Source organism: Tasmannia lanceolata, unplaced genomic scaffold (genome assembly GCF_043159265.1).
Source record: "Tasmannia lanceolata isolate RefF3 unplaced genomic scaffold, GAP_Taslan_0.1 ptg000005l, whole genome shotgun sequence".
NCBI classification, from domain to species: Eukaryota; Viridiplantae; Streptophyta; class Magnoliopsida; order Canellales; family Winteraceae; genus Tasmannia; species Tasmannia lanceolata.
Genome location: NW_027518682.1, coordinates 14,213,387 through 14,230,408, shown reverse-complemented (window position 1 = coordinate 14,230,408; position 17,022 = coordinate 14,213,387). Strand labels below are relative to the sequence as shown.

General features: G+C 40.4%; 2 protein-coding genes across 2 annotated transcripts; both read left to right on the top strand.

The window, feature by feature from the left end:
- Positions 1-3,933: 3,933 nt before the first annotated feature.
- On the top strand, positions 3,934-6,000 carry LOC143876683 (D-mannose binding lectin protein with Apple-like carbohydrate-binding domain-containing protein). Its single transcript, XM_077378372.1, has one exon. The coding sequence runs from the start codon at positions 3,956-3,958 to the stop codon at positions 5,414-5,416; it is 1,461 nt and encodes a 486-aa protein (XP_077234487.1). The 5' UTR covers positions 3,934-3,955; the 3' UTR covers positions 5,417-6,000.
- A 2,143-nt stretch (positions 6,001-8,143) lies between these two features.
- Positions 8,144-17,022, top strand: LOC143877604 (phosphoglycerate/bisphosphoglycerate mutase family protein). The gene is made up of 9 exons (XM_077379748.1): positions 8,144-8,607; positions 9,953-10,058; positions 10,224-10,440; positions 10,542-10,660; positions 15,072-15,170; positions 15,677-15,730; positions 15,821-15,919; positions 16,029-16,136; positions 16,465-17,022. The coding sequence occupies exons 1-9, from the start codon at positions 8,243-8,245 to the stop codon at positions 16,837-16,839; spliced, it is 1,542 nt and encodes a 513-aa protein (XP_077235863.1). The 5' UTR covers positions 8,144-8,242; the 3' UTR covers positions 16,840-17,022.

Below are 17,022 nucleotides of genomic sequence, written 5' to 3'. Positions count from 1 at the left end.
GTGGCGAAAGCAAACATCTTCCTTAGAACTACCTGGGAATTGGCGAAAGGAACAAGGCAATGCTTAGAGACCTTTACCTCGTTTCCATGATTAATCCAAGATAGAGTGTGAGGATGGGATGATGCTCGGTCTTGAGGTTCAATTTCTCCACCATCACCGTTGCAACAATATTTTCACAACTACCTGGGTCGATGATAACATTGCAAACCTTGCCATGAGAAGTACAACGGGTGTGAAAAATATTGTGGCGAAAGCAAACATCTTCCTTAGAACTGTCCATATTCATAGACCTTCGAACCACAAGTGCCTCCCCTTGATCGCTATAGGTGACCATTTCTTCATCTTCTTGATGCTCGGTTGTTGGTTCTACACCATCGCCCTCTTGTATTTCACCATTCACAAGAGTGACAACTTTGCGATTGGGACAGTCCGATGCGATATGACCATATCCTTGGCATTTAAAACATTGGGGCGACGAAGGATTAGATCGTTTATAAGTTGGATTCACATCACGATTGGGCGGTCGGGAGATGTTATTGGAGGGACAGGATTGAGACATACTCCCCCGGTTAGAAGTAGACTCATGACCTAAATTCCGAGTTCTAAAAGAACTCGTTGGCCCTTGATCTCGTCGTAGCCGGATTGTTTTTCCACTTTGCTTGCCAAGCGATGAACATCATTGAAGGACCAATAAGGTTGGAGTTGCGCATTTTCTTTAATGTCATGCCTCAACCCTCCTAGATAATGAGCAATAGTTTGTTCTTCGGGTTCGGCAGCTCCACATCGCACCATCATATTGTTAAACTCTTCCGTATATTCATCAACGAAACGAGTCTCTTGTTGGAGTTAGTACATATCCACAAAAGCATCTTGTAGATGATTTTTCGCTAAATATTTCATATGAAGCTCTTTATTCATTTTCTCCCAAGATCTGATTTTTGATTTTTCGGTCTTTTCTCGATGAAGCTTTAATCGCTCCCACCTTATTGAGGCATGCTTGCGAAGTTTGATTGTAGTGATTTTCACTTTGTGCTCGTCGGGAACTTCTTTGTAATAAAAAATCCGTTCCACCATAGTAAGCCATTCTATGAAGATATCAGGTTGCATCTTTCCTTCAAACTCGGGAACCTCCACCTTAACATCATTGAAACGTTGACGTAAAGGGGGACGTCTCGAAGAAGAAACGTCACTCTCTTCTTGGCGTTGGTGTGGCCGAGCGAAAGTGTTGACGTCCGACTCCGATCCATTGCTTTCCTCCACCTCATCTTGAGGCTCTTGAAGAGCTAACCTCTCGGTGAGGGTTTGGACTTGACGCCTCAATTCCTCAATCTCGATATCACGAAGATCCCTCTCTCGATTGGGAGCCTCTATTTCAATCGGACATCGGCGACGTCGATTGGCCATTGAGAAACTTGAACTAGCGCAAATTTCTCGTTGGCAAGCACTAGCATATGATCGCATCACGATCATCGTCGTAAGGTTACACCTAGATGCTCTGATACCACTTTGATACCGTTCGGATCGACGAACGCAATCCTTAGGGTTGTGGGGGGATAACAAGAAGTGAAATTCTTGCAAAATTCTTCAACTAAAACTCCCACTACATATCTTTGCTACACTTTAAATAGATGAATACAAGAGTAAAAACGTTCAAGCTAGTCCACTAACTAGTTTAGGGACTTGCAAACTCATAAATAACTTGGTAACTCACAAATGCATTAACTAGCCTAGGATACTAAAACAGCCATAACTTTTTAACCACTACTCCAAATTTCGACCATAAGTATGGAAATATCTCAAAAAGACCTAAAACTTTGTAGTTTACCATTTTTCGTAATTATGTCATTTACTAGCCCAAAAACATGGTTGAAAATCGGTCCAGTAGCTTGTGGGGGGAATTGCATCTACATCAAGCGGGGTTCCTCCCCCTTCCCTGAAAAAGGGACATTGCAATTGTACTTTTTACCGAACTCCATTCAATCTTTATCAACTGTACCCCTCCCTCCATAAAGCCCTACTTCTTGCCATTTTTGTCTATGCCCCCCATTAGACCGATCTAACCCTCAAATTTGTGGTCACTAAATGAATAGTGAGAAAATAAATAAAGCAAAATGGTGTATATTCATAGAAAATTCCTCCGCAAATTAAAGGGTTATAATCATCCAATCGGGGTGGATTTAGCTACATGACCCATCAATAGCCAATGGTGTATATTCATCAAGAATTCCTCCGCAGATTAAAGGGTTATAATCATCCAATTGGGGTGGATTTAGCTACATGACCCATCAATAGCCAGGCCTAGGAAATCAATGGTTTGGATCATTGAGCAAGTGGCCCTCACAACCATCATATAAAAGAAAAAGGCAAAGACCCAAAGAAAGTAGATAGCAGCTGCACCCCTTCAACTGCAGAGAAAAAGATATCAACATGTGAGGAAAATCAAGTAATGACACAACAGGAATTACACTAATTGGTCTACATGGATGGTTGGTGTGGCAGTTGGGATGGTCTACTCTTCTAGTTGTCCATTGCAGGCCACCAATTAGCTTAGATTCCCACGCTCTTCTCTATTCTCAACTGATTTCTTTGTAAGCATTGATTTACAATTTGGCGTTGATCATAGGTTCCATTGCGTGCCGGTGCCCCATAAACAATATTATGGCAAATATCTATCATAACCTAACAGATTCCATATTTGTTAGCTCGAATTCAACTCGTAAAAGGGGCTCCAGAATCAATGAAAAACTCAAAAGTCATTTTTCAAAGAACTGGAGTTTGGAGTAAAAAGTGTAGCCAAAATCCCTTCGCAGGTCTAGACGGTGTGTTGATGAGTTTTGGGCATCAATTAGCAGAGCATTGTAAGGGTGTTTCTGATGAGACATTCCGATGGTTTCTTACTTCCTTTCTACAAAATTTATGAAACGAAGAGGCACATAGAAAACTAATTCTAGTATCAGCTTTTACGTAGGCTTTCCAAGCAAGATTTGTACTTTGTTGACTATGTTCACTTGGGTTGGGTCATGTATTTAATAGAAGTGCGGCCTACATGTGAGTTAATGGATCACCAGTCATACCCAAGTGGGAGAATTTAATAACAATGAGAGAAAGAAAAAGATATACATTGTTGGTTGTATCTGTTCAAGTCAAACCCACATGGTCCCACCTAAAGGCTAGAACCCAAAAACAAACAAAAAAATTAAAATCCACCAATTAGCTGTTCAAGTGAAACCCACATCAGTGGAAATGATGGAGCCCGTTTTTAAGGAACTCCACCATCAATGCTTAGATGGAAACTAGGGTCCTACCCAAGGTTGCCAGAGCGGGAATCGAAAGCGAGAATCGAAACGGGAATCAAAAGCGGTAATCGAAGGATCCCATGGAAGAATCCTACTCAAGGTTGCCAGAGTGAGAATTGAAAGCGGGATCGAAAGCGGGAATCGAAGGCTCCCAGGGAAGAATCCTGCTTCCTTGTTCCTACCTAAACCCATTTAGTCGCCATGACATAAATAAAGACAAATCACCACAGACAATTAATATTTGTCTTAAGCCTTATGACTTCGCATGAGAGCGCAAAATTATATTATAAAAATGGTACATTTAGACAATTGGTCCACATTGACTTTTGTTCAAATGATCCTAGCCGTCCGGGTAATGATCCACAAATGAAAAACTAATTCGAGTCTTCTAATCGTATGGTTAGGATCATCAGCTGAGTAAACTAGTTGTGGAGCCCACCAGATTAATAAGTCCAGATCTTGCTGAAATCCCAAAATCAAAGTCTCACGAGAGATGTATCTACAACCTTTCAATGCACTTGCATTGATCTTGCAGTGTAAAACAGTAGTGTATTTAGTCATAAATACAATAAATGGGGCTGGCCCAGGGAAGAAAAGGGGCCAATATATTACTTCCCACACAATAAAATAAGCACCATTCAGTCTTCCTTTCTTTTTATATGAGTATCTTCCAATGTCTTCTTCTCTATCATCCCACACTCTCCTTCCTTTCAAACACCATGAACAAACCACTCTTCTTCCTTATCTTCCTAATAACATACATTCGAGTCTCCTCCACCACAAACGAAATCTCCAAAGGCTTTTTTGCCACCCCAAACCCTTCAATCCCAACCTTCCAAACCCTCCTCACCGATTCCACCAACAATTTCTCACTGGGTTTCCTCCGAGTCAACTCGTCCCAACTCGCCCTCACCATCATCCACGTCCCCTCCTCGGACCCCGTCTGGCACGCCAACACCCCCAACCCAGCCCGGTGGGCCCAACCCACTCGCCTCTCCTTCAACGGCAGCCTCATCCTATCGGACCCAGACTCAGGGGTATTTTGGTCATCAAACAGTAACGGCGGCGACCGTCTTCTTCTCTCTAACGCCAACCTCCAAATCTTTAACGCCGTTACTCTTCTCTGGCAGAGCTTCGATTTTCCCACCGATACCCTTCTCCAAGATCAAAATTTCACTTTACCCATGTCTCTCGTCTCTTCAAATGCTCTCTATTCAATGAGGGTTATACACGATTATCTCGGTCTATACGCGGACTTCGGAGGAGGATCCGATCAAATATACTGGAAACGTACGCCCATGGAAGCCAAGGCCCAAGTTGTGTCCGGTATGGGTCCGATTTATGCCCGAATAAGCTCCGATGGGTTTCTAGGGTTATACCAGACGGAGGCTGCCCCCGTCGACGTCATCGCTTTCGGAAGCTTCCAGAGAAAAGTCACCGGACTCCGGCGGGCCCGGCTGGAGTCTGACGGGAATCTCCGGGGGTATTTCTGGAATTTTACAAAATGGGTTTTGGACTTCGAAGCGATTTCCGACACGTGCGAGCTGCCGAGCGGGTGTGGGCCGTACGGGGTTTGCACGTATGGAAAGGGTTGCACGTGCCTGGATAACCAGACGGAGTTTAATTGTTTTACGGGGGCGAATTTGGATTTATGCGGGGAGGAAAAGGGGTTTAGGGTTTTGAAGAGAATGGGAATAGATTTGCCATTTAAGGAGCTGATGGGGTTTGAAAAGGTTGGATCTTTGGAGGAATGTGAGGGTTTATGTCAGCAGAACTGTAGCTGTTTCGGAGCGGTTTATAATAACGTATCGGGGTTCTGTTACGTATTGGATTATCCGATACAGACGGTGGTGGGAGTTGGGGATGTAAGGAAGGTTGGGATTTTTAAGGTGGGTTTGGTGGAGAGAAAAAAGGGGGTGGGTTTGGGAGTTTTGGGGGTTACTTTGCTGGCTGTAGTGGTTGGGGTTTTGGTGGGTTGTGTTGTGTTTGGGGTTTATGGGTTTTGGAGGAAAAAGGAGGAGAAAATATGTGAGGGTTTGGTTGGTGAAGAAGGGTCGTCACCGGGTCCGTACAGGAATTTGGGGGAAAGTTCGAGATGGATCGAGCTTAGTAAGAGATGAGAGAGAGAGAGAGAGAGAGGGAGATTTTGGAAACATGGGTAGAAATATCATTTCCATTTTTTGGTTAATTTGTTTTTTTTAATGCTGAATGGAAAGTTTTGATTTTTCATGTTTTTTTAGCGGGTGTAGCTAGACAGACACCGTTAAGATTTGGTACGAGGCGATCTCAGCCTTACAATTTAAGTGTCATGGAGCTGTAAAGGTCAGCCATTTTAAGTGAGGTGCTAGATGCTCCTGGTTTGCCGTTTGACTTTAATGGGGTGTGAATCATCCGACAGGGGGTGAGAATTTATGATCACCCAAGAGAAAACAGCATCTTTAATCTTGTGCTGGTCTCCACGTGCCATCGCAAATTCCTTTGGCCCAAGAAATAGTACTAGAGGAATCAATCGCATTCCACTTCCAAACAGCCCTCCATTTGTGGAGTTAATGATGCCAATTGAAGCTGCAAAGGGGAGTATGATGTGGCCCGATGAATTCTTAAAGTGCCTTCAATACCTACCTTGCTTGTGTTTGCCCATGGGGGGCAACTGTCCTAAGTGTTTGATGACATATCTAAAAGAGGATTTCCATCTCATTACCAATTTAGTTTTGTGAGCACCACCTTTTGAAATTATGTTCATAACACCTTTCCTAACACTTCAGTTTTGTGAGCACCACCTTTTGAAATTATGTTCCTAACACCTTTCAAAATTGTGTTATAATCTCAAGTGATGATGACTGTTGGTATTGAAAAGCCCAAGCAACAGCAGTTGATTTAATATTCCAAGCCATCTACCATTAGAGGACTCTCTACCTCCAAAAAGCACTAATTCCTCTCCTTCCAATCTGTTCTCGACATTGAAGGCTTGAGATTTTGAAATGGATTAACAGCCAATAATCACTGGCCATGTGTTTATTGTGCTAATGGTAATGAAGATCTTAATCCAAGAATCCAAATCTCAAGATTGCATGACTATATGGATCGACCTGCACTGCACTACACCATTTTTTCTTGATGAATCGAAACCAACATTATTCAATGTACTCGTGGCTTCTAAATCATGGATTCAAGGTTATAAAAATCCTTCTCCCCAAGGACACTTATGTATTGAGAAGTGATACATAGGCCCCCTTTTCTTCCCTGGACCACACTCTGTTAGTTTATTTAATTTAGGTAACAGGAGAGGGTGGCCTGGAGAATGAAAGGAGGTAAAGATATCATTTCACCAATATATCACGCTCGATAATTATAATGAAGCGATGATTTTTTCGCCGCCCCTGTGGATTCTGCACCCCCCCTTTTAACGTGATTTGCTATAAAAAAACGTTCAAGTCTGCCACAATTCCAGTTAACAGGGGGTGAAAAATAATCTCCATAATACTAATTGGAAAACACTTTGAAAATGAGATTCCGTTAGGAAAATAAAAACGGGGAGTGACATAACTGCTGATTTGGCATCTTGTGTATTTATTGCTTTTATGGGGATCTGAGCCCCTTTACTTTGGATGTGCTTTTTTTTTTTTTTTTTTCTAACAAAACGGGATCATGTTTTCCTAGCAAACCTAAAGTTGGTAAAAAAAAAAAATTCCCCAACATCAACACACATAGGCGTGTAAATGGATATTCGAAAATTCGATAACCGTCCGCATCTGAATCCGTTTAAAACAAATATTATCCAAATCCATTTCAAGCGGATATTATCCGAATCCGTTTATGAGATATTCGGCTCTTAGCGGATGCAAATATGGTAAATGGTATATCCGATCCTTTTAACATCCGAATCCGAGAAGTACATCCTTTTTATTTATTATTAATAATATCATTAATATTTATTTTTAGTAATGACACACTATAGGAGTGCAAGTTTGGCCCTGTCAGCCCTGAGCCCGAACAGGGTCAGGGCTGGATTTTCCAACTCTGAGGGCAGGTCAGGGTTCATTTTTTTAGATCCTGACTCAGGTCGGGTCGGGTTCTGAGTTAATGACTCGGGTACCCTGATCCGGTCCAACCCTAAGTTTTCTATTATAGAATTGAACCATCTGTGCATGTTTCTTTTGCTTATGTTTTCTATTATCTTGGATTGATGTTTCTTTAGATTATTATTATTAATTGTCTCTGTTGCCTGTTATGTTGTTGAATTCATATTGTCTTATTTTGTTCCCTTCTCTGTTTATTGATCATTTTATTTTATATGATAAGTGGTTGATTTATTTTTGGCACTCTTAACAAGTATTTGCACTAGGGTCAATTAGGGCTGGGCCGGCCCTGCCCTGCCGAATCAGGGCCAATTAGGGTGGGCCAAGGCCAACACTGAGCCCTGTAGGGCGGACAATGGATTGAGGTTTTTCGGCCCTGACCGGCCCTGACTTAGGGTCAGGACCGAGATAATGGGTTCCAGGGTTGGGCTAGGGTTTTGAAAAACCCGACCCTGTTGCAGCCCTAACACACTATCTTTTGTTTCTAAAAGAAAAGTGAATTTTTCTTTTAAGAAAAAATGAGGATTTGAGAGTTAATTTTGAGAAGAGAAGGTAACCTGGTTTTAGGGTTTGAAAAATTCATTCTATGAGTAAGAAAGAGAAGATAGATAAAGTGTTGTAATAAAATGTTCGAATTTACCGGATAAACAGATACGGATAATATCCGAATTGAACAATATCCGTCGGAATTGAATAAGGTAATAGATATTAAATATCCGTTGAATTCGAATTCGGATAGTGTATACTGTAATCGAATTCGGATAGAGTCATATCCACTACGAATTCGATCCGAGCCTCCCAACTCCAAATAAAATATCCCCGTACCCTCCTTTTCTTCCACCCGTATTTTCAAAAAAAACCACCACCATGCATTCTCTCACGTCGCCCCTCCTCAGCGGCCATCACACTTTCTTCACTTTTTCAAACCCTAGATTTCATAGAAATAAAAACCCTAATCTCCTCCTCGTCCGTTCATCTTCTACCATCAAAGAGGAGATCGAGAAATTCACTAGCTCCACCTTAGATTCTCAGCTCTACGCTTCAATCCCTTTTCCTTTGATCGGAGCCGCGAAGCGAGTGGTTTTGGTGAGGCATGGACAGAGCACATGGAATGAGGAAGGTCGAATTCAAGGGAGCTCTGATTTTTCTCTTCTCACTCAGAAAGGGGAGGCCCAAGCCGAAACGTCTCGCCAAATGCTTCTCTCCGATACCTTTGATGTCTGTTTTCACAGGTAATTTAGAAGGTCTTTGCTTCGAAAATCGATCTTCTTTTTGTTTCGAATGAAAAGTTGGGTTTCGAATCTGTAGAGCTAGGGCTTCAAATTATATTTCTTCGTTGATCAGTTATGGGGTTTTTTTTTTCTTCTATTGGATTTTTTTATTATTGATTGAACAAAACAGAAAATAGAGAAGAAGATGATAGAAAAGAGGAAAATGGTGAGTTAATTCGAGGAAACTCAGGCCTCCAATGAGTTAATTCGAGGAAACTCAGACCTCCAACGCGCTAACTGCATTAATTTGATAATTTCAAATCTGCGAAGTAGGAAAAGGAAACCTACTAGAATATGGAAATAACATAAATAAGGAAAGTCAATCTAAATAAGGAAAATGGTTCTAACAATTATGTTTTAACTGGTGGACTTATGTGGGTTTTGTTCAAATGAAATTAGGGGAGAGTGTTGTTCATATCGATTTTTAATGGTTAATTCAAATTAACTAGAGAGAGTTGGAATTTAATGTTTTTTTTTTTTTTACTTTTCTTCACGAATAACACTCCCCCTTAATGTCACACTCATTGGACGAGTTTAAAGATCTTATCAGAGAGTTGAATGTAGTGTCCCTCTTTTTCTTTTTCACTGCACTATCCATCATCTCTGCAGGCCACTTTTTGGCAATAACTTCAAATGCAACGGCATTTTCTTTCCTTTTTTTTTTCTCTAACATAAAAAAAGGTATAAAAAAAAGAAGTTTAGTAAACTACAATTCCTCACGCATTTTTGGGTTGATCACGATCACATTTTTGTAAAATGTTTGAGGCCTTATCAATCTTCATTCTTGAAATCTGAAACTTAAATATGACTCAATTACATCTCGAAGTAAATTTTTTTTATCACCTTGGGGGGTCTGAACGTCCATATGTACTCTTTTTTCTGCCATGGATTTTGTTGGTTTCTCTTCTTCTTTTTCATTTTATTGAATTTGTTGTTTAAATTAAGTGTACCCAACTTTCACATTCTTTAAAAAAATATAATAAAAATGGAGTATTGGATTTTCTTTTATTGGGCCTGCATCTGTTTTTTACTTTGGCAATTTCTTCAGCAACAACAAATAATTGCATTTAGCTTGAGAGGTGCCAGTTTTTAACTCTTAAGTCCATTGTTAACCTTAGGTTTTGTACTATTGTGGCCTATCTTTTGTCAATCTTCATTCTAAAATTCTGAGAAAGTTTAAAGCTTTGATTCAAATGAGTTGGAATAAATTTTTCGGCATATTTTATATGTTCAGTTTTGCTTTTCGATTTGATCAGAAGATTTTCTGCTATTTTAGTGATGAAACTTGTGCCATTATTTGTTCCAGTCCCCTTATTCGATCAAAGAGAACAGCTGAGATTATATGGGATGCTCGTAATGAAGAGATGATTTCGGAATCTGACCTCAGGGAAATCGACCTTTATTCATTTCAAGTTAGTCTAGATTCCGATTCTTCTTCCTAATTAAAAAGAGCTTTTGTTTGAGATACTTTTACAAAGGTCAGAATGTTAGGTTTCACGGCACACCAATAATTTTCATTTTGTGTTTGATGTCTCCCTGTACACGCTTTGTTTACATGATCCATTGATGGACTTCAGGGCCTTTTGAAGCACGAGGGGAAAGCGAAATTCGGCAATGCCTTTCGCCAATGGCAGAAAGATGCTCCAAATTTCAACATTGATGGTCACTATCCGGTAAGAGAGTTGTGGTCCCGTGCTATAAACTGCTGGGGAAAAATCCTTACCCATGAAGGGAGATCAGTGCTGGTGGTTGCTCACAATGCTGTTAATCAAGCTCTTGTTGCCACCGCAATAGGTATTGTTTCTTCACTTTTAGGTTTTTCCTCTTTGCTATTTGTGAATTTAAATGAGGGATCACTGGCAAGATTCATTTTGAAACTGGTAAATGTCAAACAGGATTGGGCACTGAGTATTTTAGGATTCTGCTTCAGAGCAATTGTGGTGTGAGCGTGCTGGACTTTACTCCACGACCTGAAGGTGGCTCTCCATATATATGTCTAAACCGTTTAAATCAGGTGAATACATCTTCTTCAATCCTTCTTCTACTGAACTAAATGTTTGCATTACTCAACAAAAAAAAAAGTGAAAAGACAATCCAAGGCTATATATTGAAAATCGTAAAATAAGATCTGCTCTTATCTTTCTTTTTTTTTGTTTTGAAAATTAACAAAGAATTTTATTGAAACAGAAGGAGGGACAAGATGTCCCAGTACATAAGCAAAAAGAGAAATCTGACATTTGATCCCGCCACATACACCCCATCTTTGGCTAGAGTGTCCGCCACTGAATTGGCCGACCTGCTCCTGTGAACAAGCTGTGGTCTTAGACATCTAACCAGATCTCGTATCTCGTCGATAATGTTCTGTAGTCTCCAAGGCCCTCCGCCTTGATTGGTAGCCCAAGCTATCACATTGGAGGAGTCTCCCTCCACAATCAGAGGGCCCAAATTGTTGGCAGAATACCACTGTAATCCAAATAGCAATCCCCTCGCCTCGGCTTTGTTAGCATCACATGTTCCAGCTGATCCGGAGTATGACATTAAAGTTCTGCCGGTCTGATTGTGAAGCAACCCACCAAACCCAGCAAGCCCTGGATTACCCAATGAGCTGCCATCGAAGTTGAGTTTTAACCATCCCACCTCCAGATCACTCCATTGCGGCAAGAGTGAAGTCCGAGTCTTCCTTTCGCGCAGCACCACGTTCCATTTGCGTAGGGCGACCCCAGTGGAATATGGGAGTTTCCTTTTTGCCCTGCCCACGTGATCAGGGATAGCTTTATATCCAGAGCTATGTGCCTCCAATTCTTAGCCTTTTCTGAAAATATTCTGTTATTCCGTTCCTTCCAGATGTGCCAAATTATCGCAACCAGTAGGGGTTTCCACAAAGCTTCACCCAAATATTCATGGAATGCCGTGTTCCAGTAGAGGATAACCTCGGATATTTCTCCCTGCATTACCCATTGTACCCCGAATGACCGAAACATGGCTTTCCATATACAGTTTGTAAACGCGCAATGTATGAATAAATAATCAATGATCTCCTCCGCGTCATGGCACAAGGAACACCGACTTGCCAGATGAAAACTGTGCTGTTTTAAACGGTCGAGAGTGTTGATGCATTTGTGAGATACCGTCCAAGCGAAAGCAATAATCCTCGGCGGAATAGGTAGTCTCCATATATTTTCCCATCGAGAGTCAGCACCTTCTTCATTATTTAATTGCTTAAAGAATGAATGAACCGTGAAAACTCCATCCGATTCAGGTTGCCACATGATACTATCTTCCACTTGAGGTGATAGATAACAGTCTCCCAATCGTTGGAGGAGGGCTGCAAAGTTAGTAATTTCGTCGTCTTTTAGATTCCTTCGCAAATGGATATCCCAAACCATATTTCCGGCTCCAGCCCTTCGATTAATGTTATCAGCCACCGATGCTTGTTGGTTACGTGCCAATCGAAAAATATCCGGGAACCTCTCACTGAGTTTTTGTGGCCCAAGCCAGATATCCAACCAAAAGCGAACATTCACTCCCCTCCCGGCTTTAAATCAGACTTTAGGTAGGAACAATTCACGAACTGGAAATCTATATGATCTGCTCTTATCTTCACTTGGTGTTGATTTCACTGTTAGGATTACGACCATGCAAGATCAATGGCCTTGGTCATTTGCTGGAATAGTTAGGCAGTTGGGAATTGGAATAGTGAATGAAGTAGAGGCATTTGCTTCTAACAGTGAGATTGGCGGTGGTTGAGGGAATAGACATGATGACGGGTCTCATCCCCTCTCGCTCATTGCCTTCTATAAATTGACCTCCCTGGTCCAACCTGCTCATGCACACCGGATCACATTTGCTTGGGTTTATTTGTAATCCGCGCTGAACAAATGCCGGAGCGTCTGTTCCCATCACCGAGTGCGTGTTGAGTGAGTAGAAGGGCCAAGGGAGGTCCTCGATTTCGTGTTCTTGGAACACATACTCTCCTCAAGCTGAGCCTTTGCCACCAATGGCATCCGGTAAGCATTTTTACCTGTTATGTTTCAAAACCATAGACACTAAAGAATTTAAAATTGATTTTCTCTGAGTTTTGATTACCAACGATCTATTAGAGATGGCCCTAAGGATCATGGACATCTCACATTTAGTACTCGGAATATGGAGTTCCATCATTAGTATTTTTTGGATGGCCTATTCAATATATCATCTGATTCATTTAAATAATAGTTTTCAACTTCTTAAAATGTTTCACATCTTCTTCGAAATGGATTACCAAAGCGGGTGAAACAAAGAAACATACTATTCTAGAAGAAGGATGGGAGACCCGTCAGAATATAATTGACAACCGTGCTTTAGGTTGTAGATCATGATTAGCTTGTAGCCTGTGCAAAGGCCTAGAATGTCTAGCATTTTGTATCTCTCAATCCCATTGTTCACTAATTGCTGGTCCTAGATGTAATGTAATCAATGAAATGCTGCATTATCCACCATCTATTTTTTTTTACTTTTCCATTTAGACATTAGATATGGTGAAATAGTTATTACTCAAGTCAACTCAACTAAGCCTTTGTCCCAAAGTAGTTGGGGTTGGCATGGTGAAATAGTTATTCTGGAACTTTTAACACCTTTGGTTTTTTCAGATGTGAAATTTGGTACTAAGAATTTTACAGTTGTCCTCACACTTAATGTGTCTTACTTTGTTTGATCATTGTAAGAAGTAAAGGTGTCTAATGTGCCTACGGACTTGATAAGGGTATAGCCGTCCCCAGACCCCGCAATGGCGGGAGCCTCGTGCACTGAGCCGCCCTTTTTTTTAAGTTCTATAGGAAATGCATATCATTGACTCGTGTATTTCTTTAGGAAATGTTGGTGTCTCTTTCTTTGTGATTCACAGTCCAGGCAAATACCATTCTTGGTGGGCTTTGTCTTATCCCAAATAATGCATTTAACTTCTGTCCTCAGGCATTTTCTCCCCGCTGTGTGCATCACACACAAGTGCACTAGATTGATATCATCAAGTCATGCAGCTAAAGGGTTTGTGAATATAATTGTACATCCTTGGAAGTACCCTAGTTTTCCTTGTTGCATTAAACACTATTAGGTGGATCTGAAGGTCAAACACTGTTAGATTGATATTAGACACTTATTTTGACCTCAAATAAAATCGGGGCTTACCAAGGCACTGTATTTCACAAAACCTCACATGGTTGAATGTATGAGAGGAGCCCTTGTAAAGTTTAAGAATGGAGACAACTTGGAATTTGGCAAGACTGAGCCAGACTCAACATCAAGTTACCTACCATGGTGCTAGATGAACGAGAATTGGAGTGCTCGTCGAAATTTTCTTCATCTCATCTCAGTTCTATATTGTTACTGCATTCATGTTGACTCTCCAAGTCAACTTATTTACCTTTCCCAAGTACCAACTAATTTTGATTTTCTTAAAATTTGACTCCGTTATTATTATTATTATTATTTTTTGAATGGTTATTATTGGTAAATTGGTAATGCATGTAATATATTATCATTCATATGATTAAAAGCTTTTAATTAATGATGGATAGTATTATTAAGTATTTATTCATTTATTACAGCTAACTTCAAAGGCTACTAGCGATAAAACATAATGGTCAAACTATGCTATACAGGACATTTCCAAAAAAAAAAAAAAAAAAAGGTATACATGACATTGAGCACTCTATGTATCCTCTATTGCGCATTTGAACAAAATAAAACTGGCATCCCACATAATACTTAATAGTAATTTGCTTTCAGTTGACTAGCAAGCCAAGTCTGAGTTTCACACAACAAGTCACGAACTGAACAGACTGGAATGTCTTAACCAAACCCATTCCAACCACCATTGTGTAGACTACCATGAGTGAAAATGCAGACTAGCAACTATGAGAAGGTTCCTATAATGGTCATTTAAGCATGTCACAGGCTTGAAAGATCTTGTCCACAGTTGACTTTTTGTTATATTTTAGTGTTGGAGAGATGATCTTTGTAAACCTCGACTTGTGGATATTATTGTGTACATTCTCTATCACATGTTCTCTTGACTGGTCATCGCCTGAAACACAATAAATTTTTGCCTGTCATTTCCAAAAGCATTGTTTGTCGTGGCTGGAGTTCCACATCGACTAAACTTTGATACTTAAATTAAAGAGATTCTGTCTACTGCTTATATCAATTTAATTCCTTCTGTATTATCTACCTTAAATACTCCAGTTCTCAATAAATATTACATCTACTATGGATCTAACATGTAATTCACTAAAGTTGTGGCTTCATGGATGTTTTTTTTTTTTGAAATTCGTATATAGTGATCAATGCTTTTCTGCTAGTAATCAGTTTTATGCAGTTTTTACAATATCTCTTCGGTGCTATGAGTACTGTCCAAAGATAATGATGCAGCTTAAATGATGGTGTTGCAGACCCCAAATTCACCAATAGCTGCAGGGAGCTCTGCGGGTAGAAAAGCTAGTAAGCGAATCATTCTAGTTTGTCATGGAGCTGCAAAGAGCAATGTTGAGGTACGGCAAAGTGGTCATTATTTAAAACATCTGCTTTATCTTTCAGAAATTTGTTTACCATTTCTTGTTAAACATTATCTATTTGTTGTTTCTTCCCTTGCTTGGTTCAATTACCTCATATAGTTCGATGAAGGAACAATGAGAATGAGACATTATGCCCCAATCTTTGGGCTCATGCTCTTTGGGTTTTGAGCAGTACAATTCTTCAATTTAGACTATCAACTTGCTTTCTACAAACCCAATTTCTAGAATGAGAGAGATTTGCATTTATCATGTGCGTATGCGTTTAATCAATTTTTCTACAAACCCAATTTCCCCAACAATGCATGCTGCCCCAACTGTATTTATGTGCATGTTGTGTACCCCCATGACTTATTCAAATGTATCTAGAGGCAGATAGGACTTGTTGGTTCTCAACATTCTCTCACCTTACAGCCCTTATTAGTTTTATTTCTCTTGGTTCCGACTTACGAAGTTAGAACCGCCCTCCAATGTTCACTTTGCAGGTTAGTTTGTCCAATTCAGGGGATGAACCCATGAACATGCTCGGTGTTATACAGGTACCAAAACTTTATCGGGTGCATAAATATTGGTCGAATCCACATAGGTTTTCGATTATGATTTTCCTTTCTTAATGTCAATCATTACAGTCCCAGAAAACTGCAGAGCTATTGTTAGACTTGAAAGTGAGCTCTATAATTTGCAGCCCTCGAACTCCATCAGTCGATACTGCTGCAGCCATTTCCAAGGTAAAGTTGAATTTCATAAACGATCATTTGCATGATGGCTCCTCATTTGAATTGCAAAAGTAATTACTTTTGATTCAAAAATTCTTTCTTTTCACCGACTGGGATGCAGGTCCAAGAAGCTGCAGATTGCTTGGGTGCTGATTGTGTGCCTCGCTATGTTGAGGTAAAGCCAATTCATGGATTTGAAGTTGGGCACATACTTCGCCAAACGGGCAAGGTAAACAATCAAAATTCATTATTCGGGAACTCTTTAAACCCAATAAATTGAACTCCTAGGTTTTCATAGGCAGTAGTCAACCAAGGTGTAGAAGTTCAAGACTCTTGACCAGACTCTGATTCCATGTGTGACTCATGGAGTTTTTCAAGATTACAAGGCTTGTGTCGGAGTCTAGGTATTAAATCGAGTTTATAGGCTTTATAAAGCTCTAGTTTACCCCTTCACTTGACCCAAGTGGCCAAGTCCTGATCTAGTTGAGTCAAACTTATTTGGTTTCTTTGGTACTTGCTTAGTTTCTGAACCTTCTTTTAAAATGTTTACGCTACAGGATGAAATGGAAATTCCGATTGGGCTGCAGGGTTGGTTCAATGGCTCTAACGATAGAGTCATAACAGAATTATGGGATCAAGCAGAGAAAGCTTGGCATTTGGTGTTAGATGAATTGTCTGAAGAACCCAAGTCAGAAAAGAATGTGGTAGTTGTAGGACACCCTGCCCTTCATATTGCACTGATCGGGCACTGTCTTAATCTGACAAAGGAATGGATGGAGTCTTTTCATCTCGATGCTGGGAGTATAACTGTGATTGACTTCCCAGATGGGCCCACCGGAAGAGGGGTTATCCGTTGCATAAATTACACTGCTCATCTGGGTAGGTGGTCAATACCTATCACAAGATCGACGGTGGATGATGAAGAGTTTTAACTTCAGTACCAGGACCCAAATCTGATGCAGACCATTGCATTTGATTTGGATAGAACTGAGAAAGAAAAGGTGTTAATGTCAAATGTATGATCCAATTGGGGCTCTTAGAAAAAAAACTACTTTATACTCGTGTCCAAATCGAATCATATGCAATACAAATTCTCAGATCATATTAGAAAACAA

What these genes read in the sequence shown, in the direction of transcription:
- LOC143876683 (XM_077378372.1), top strand. Translation starts at nt 3,956, where the DNA reads ATGAGTATCTTCCAATGTCTTCTTCTCTATCATCCCACACTCTCCTTC.
- LOC143877604 (XM_077379748.1), top strand. Translation starts at nt 8,243, where the DNA reads ATGCATTCTCTCACGTCGCCCCTCCTCAGCGGCCATCACACTTTCTTC. An exon ending in GTCTAAACCGTTTAAATCAG is followed by an intron (nt 10,661 to 15,071) that starts GTGAATACATCT and finishes ATGGTGTTGCAG; the next exon opens with ACCCCAAATTCACCAATAGC. An exon ending in CTGCAAAGAGCAATGTTGAG is followed by an intron (nt 15,171 to 15,676) that starts GTACGGCAAAGT and finishes TTCACTTTGCAG; the next exon opens with GTTAGTTTGTCCAATTCAGG.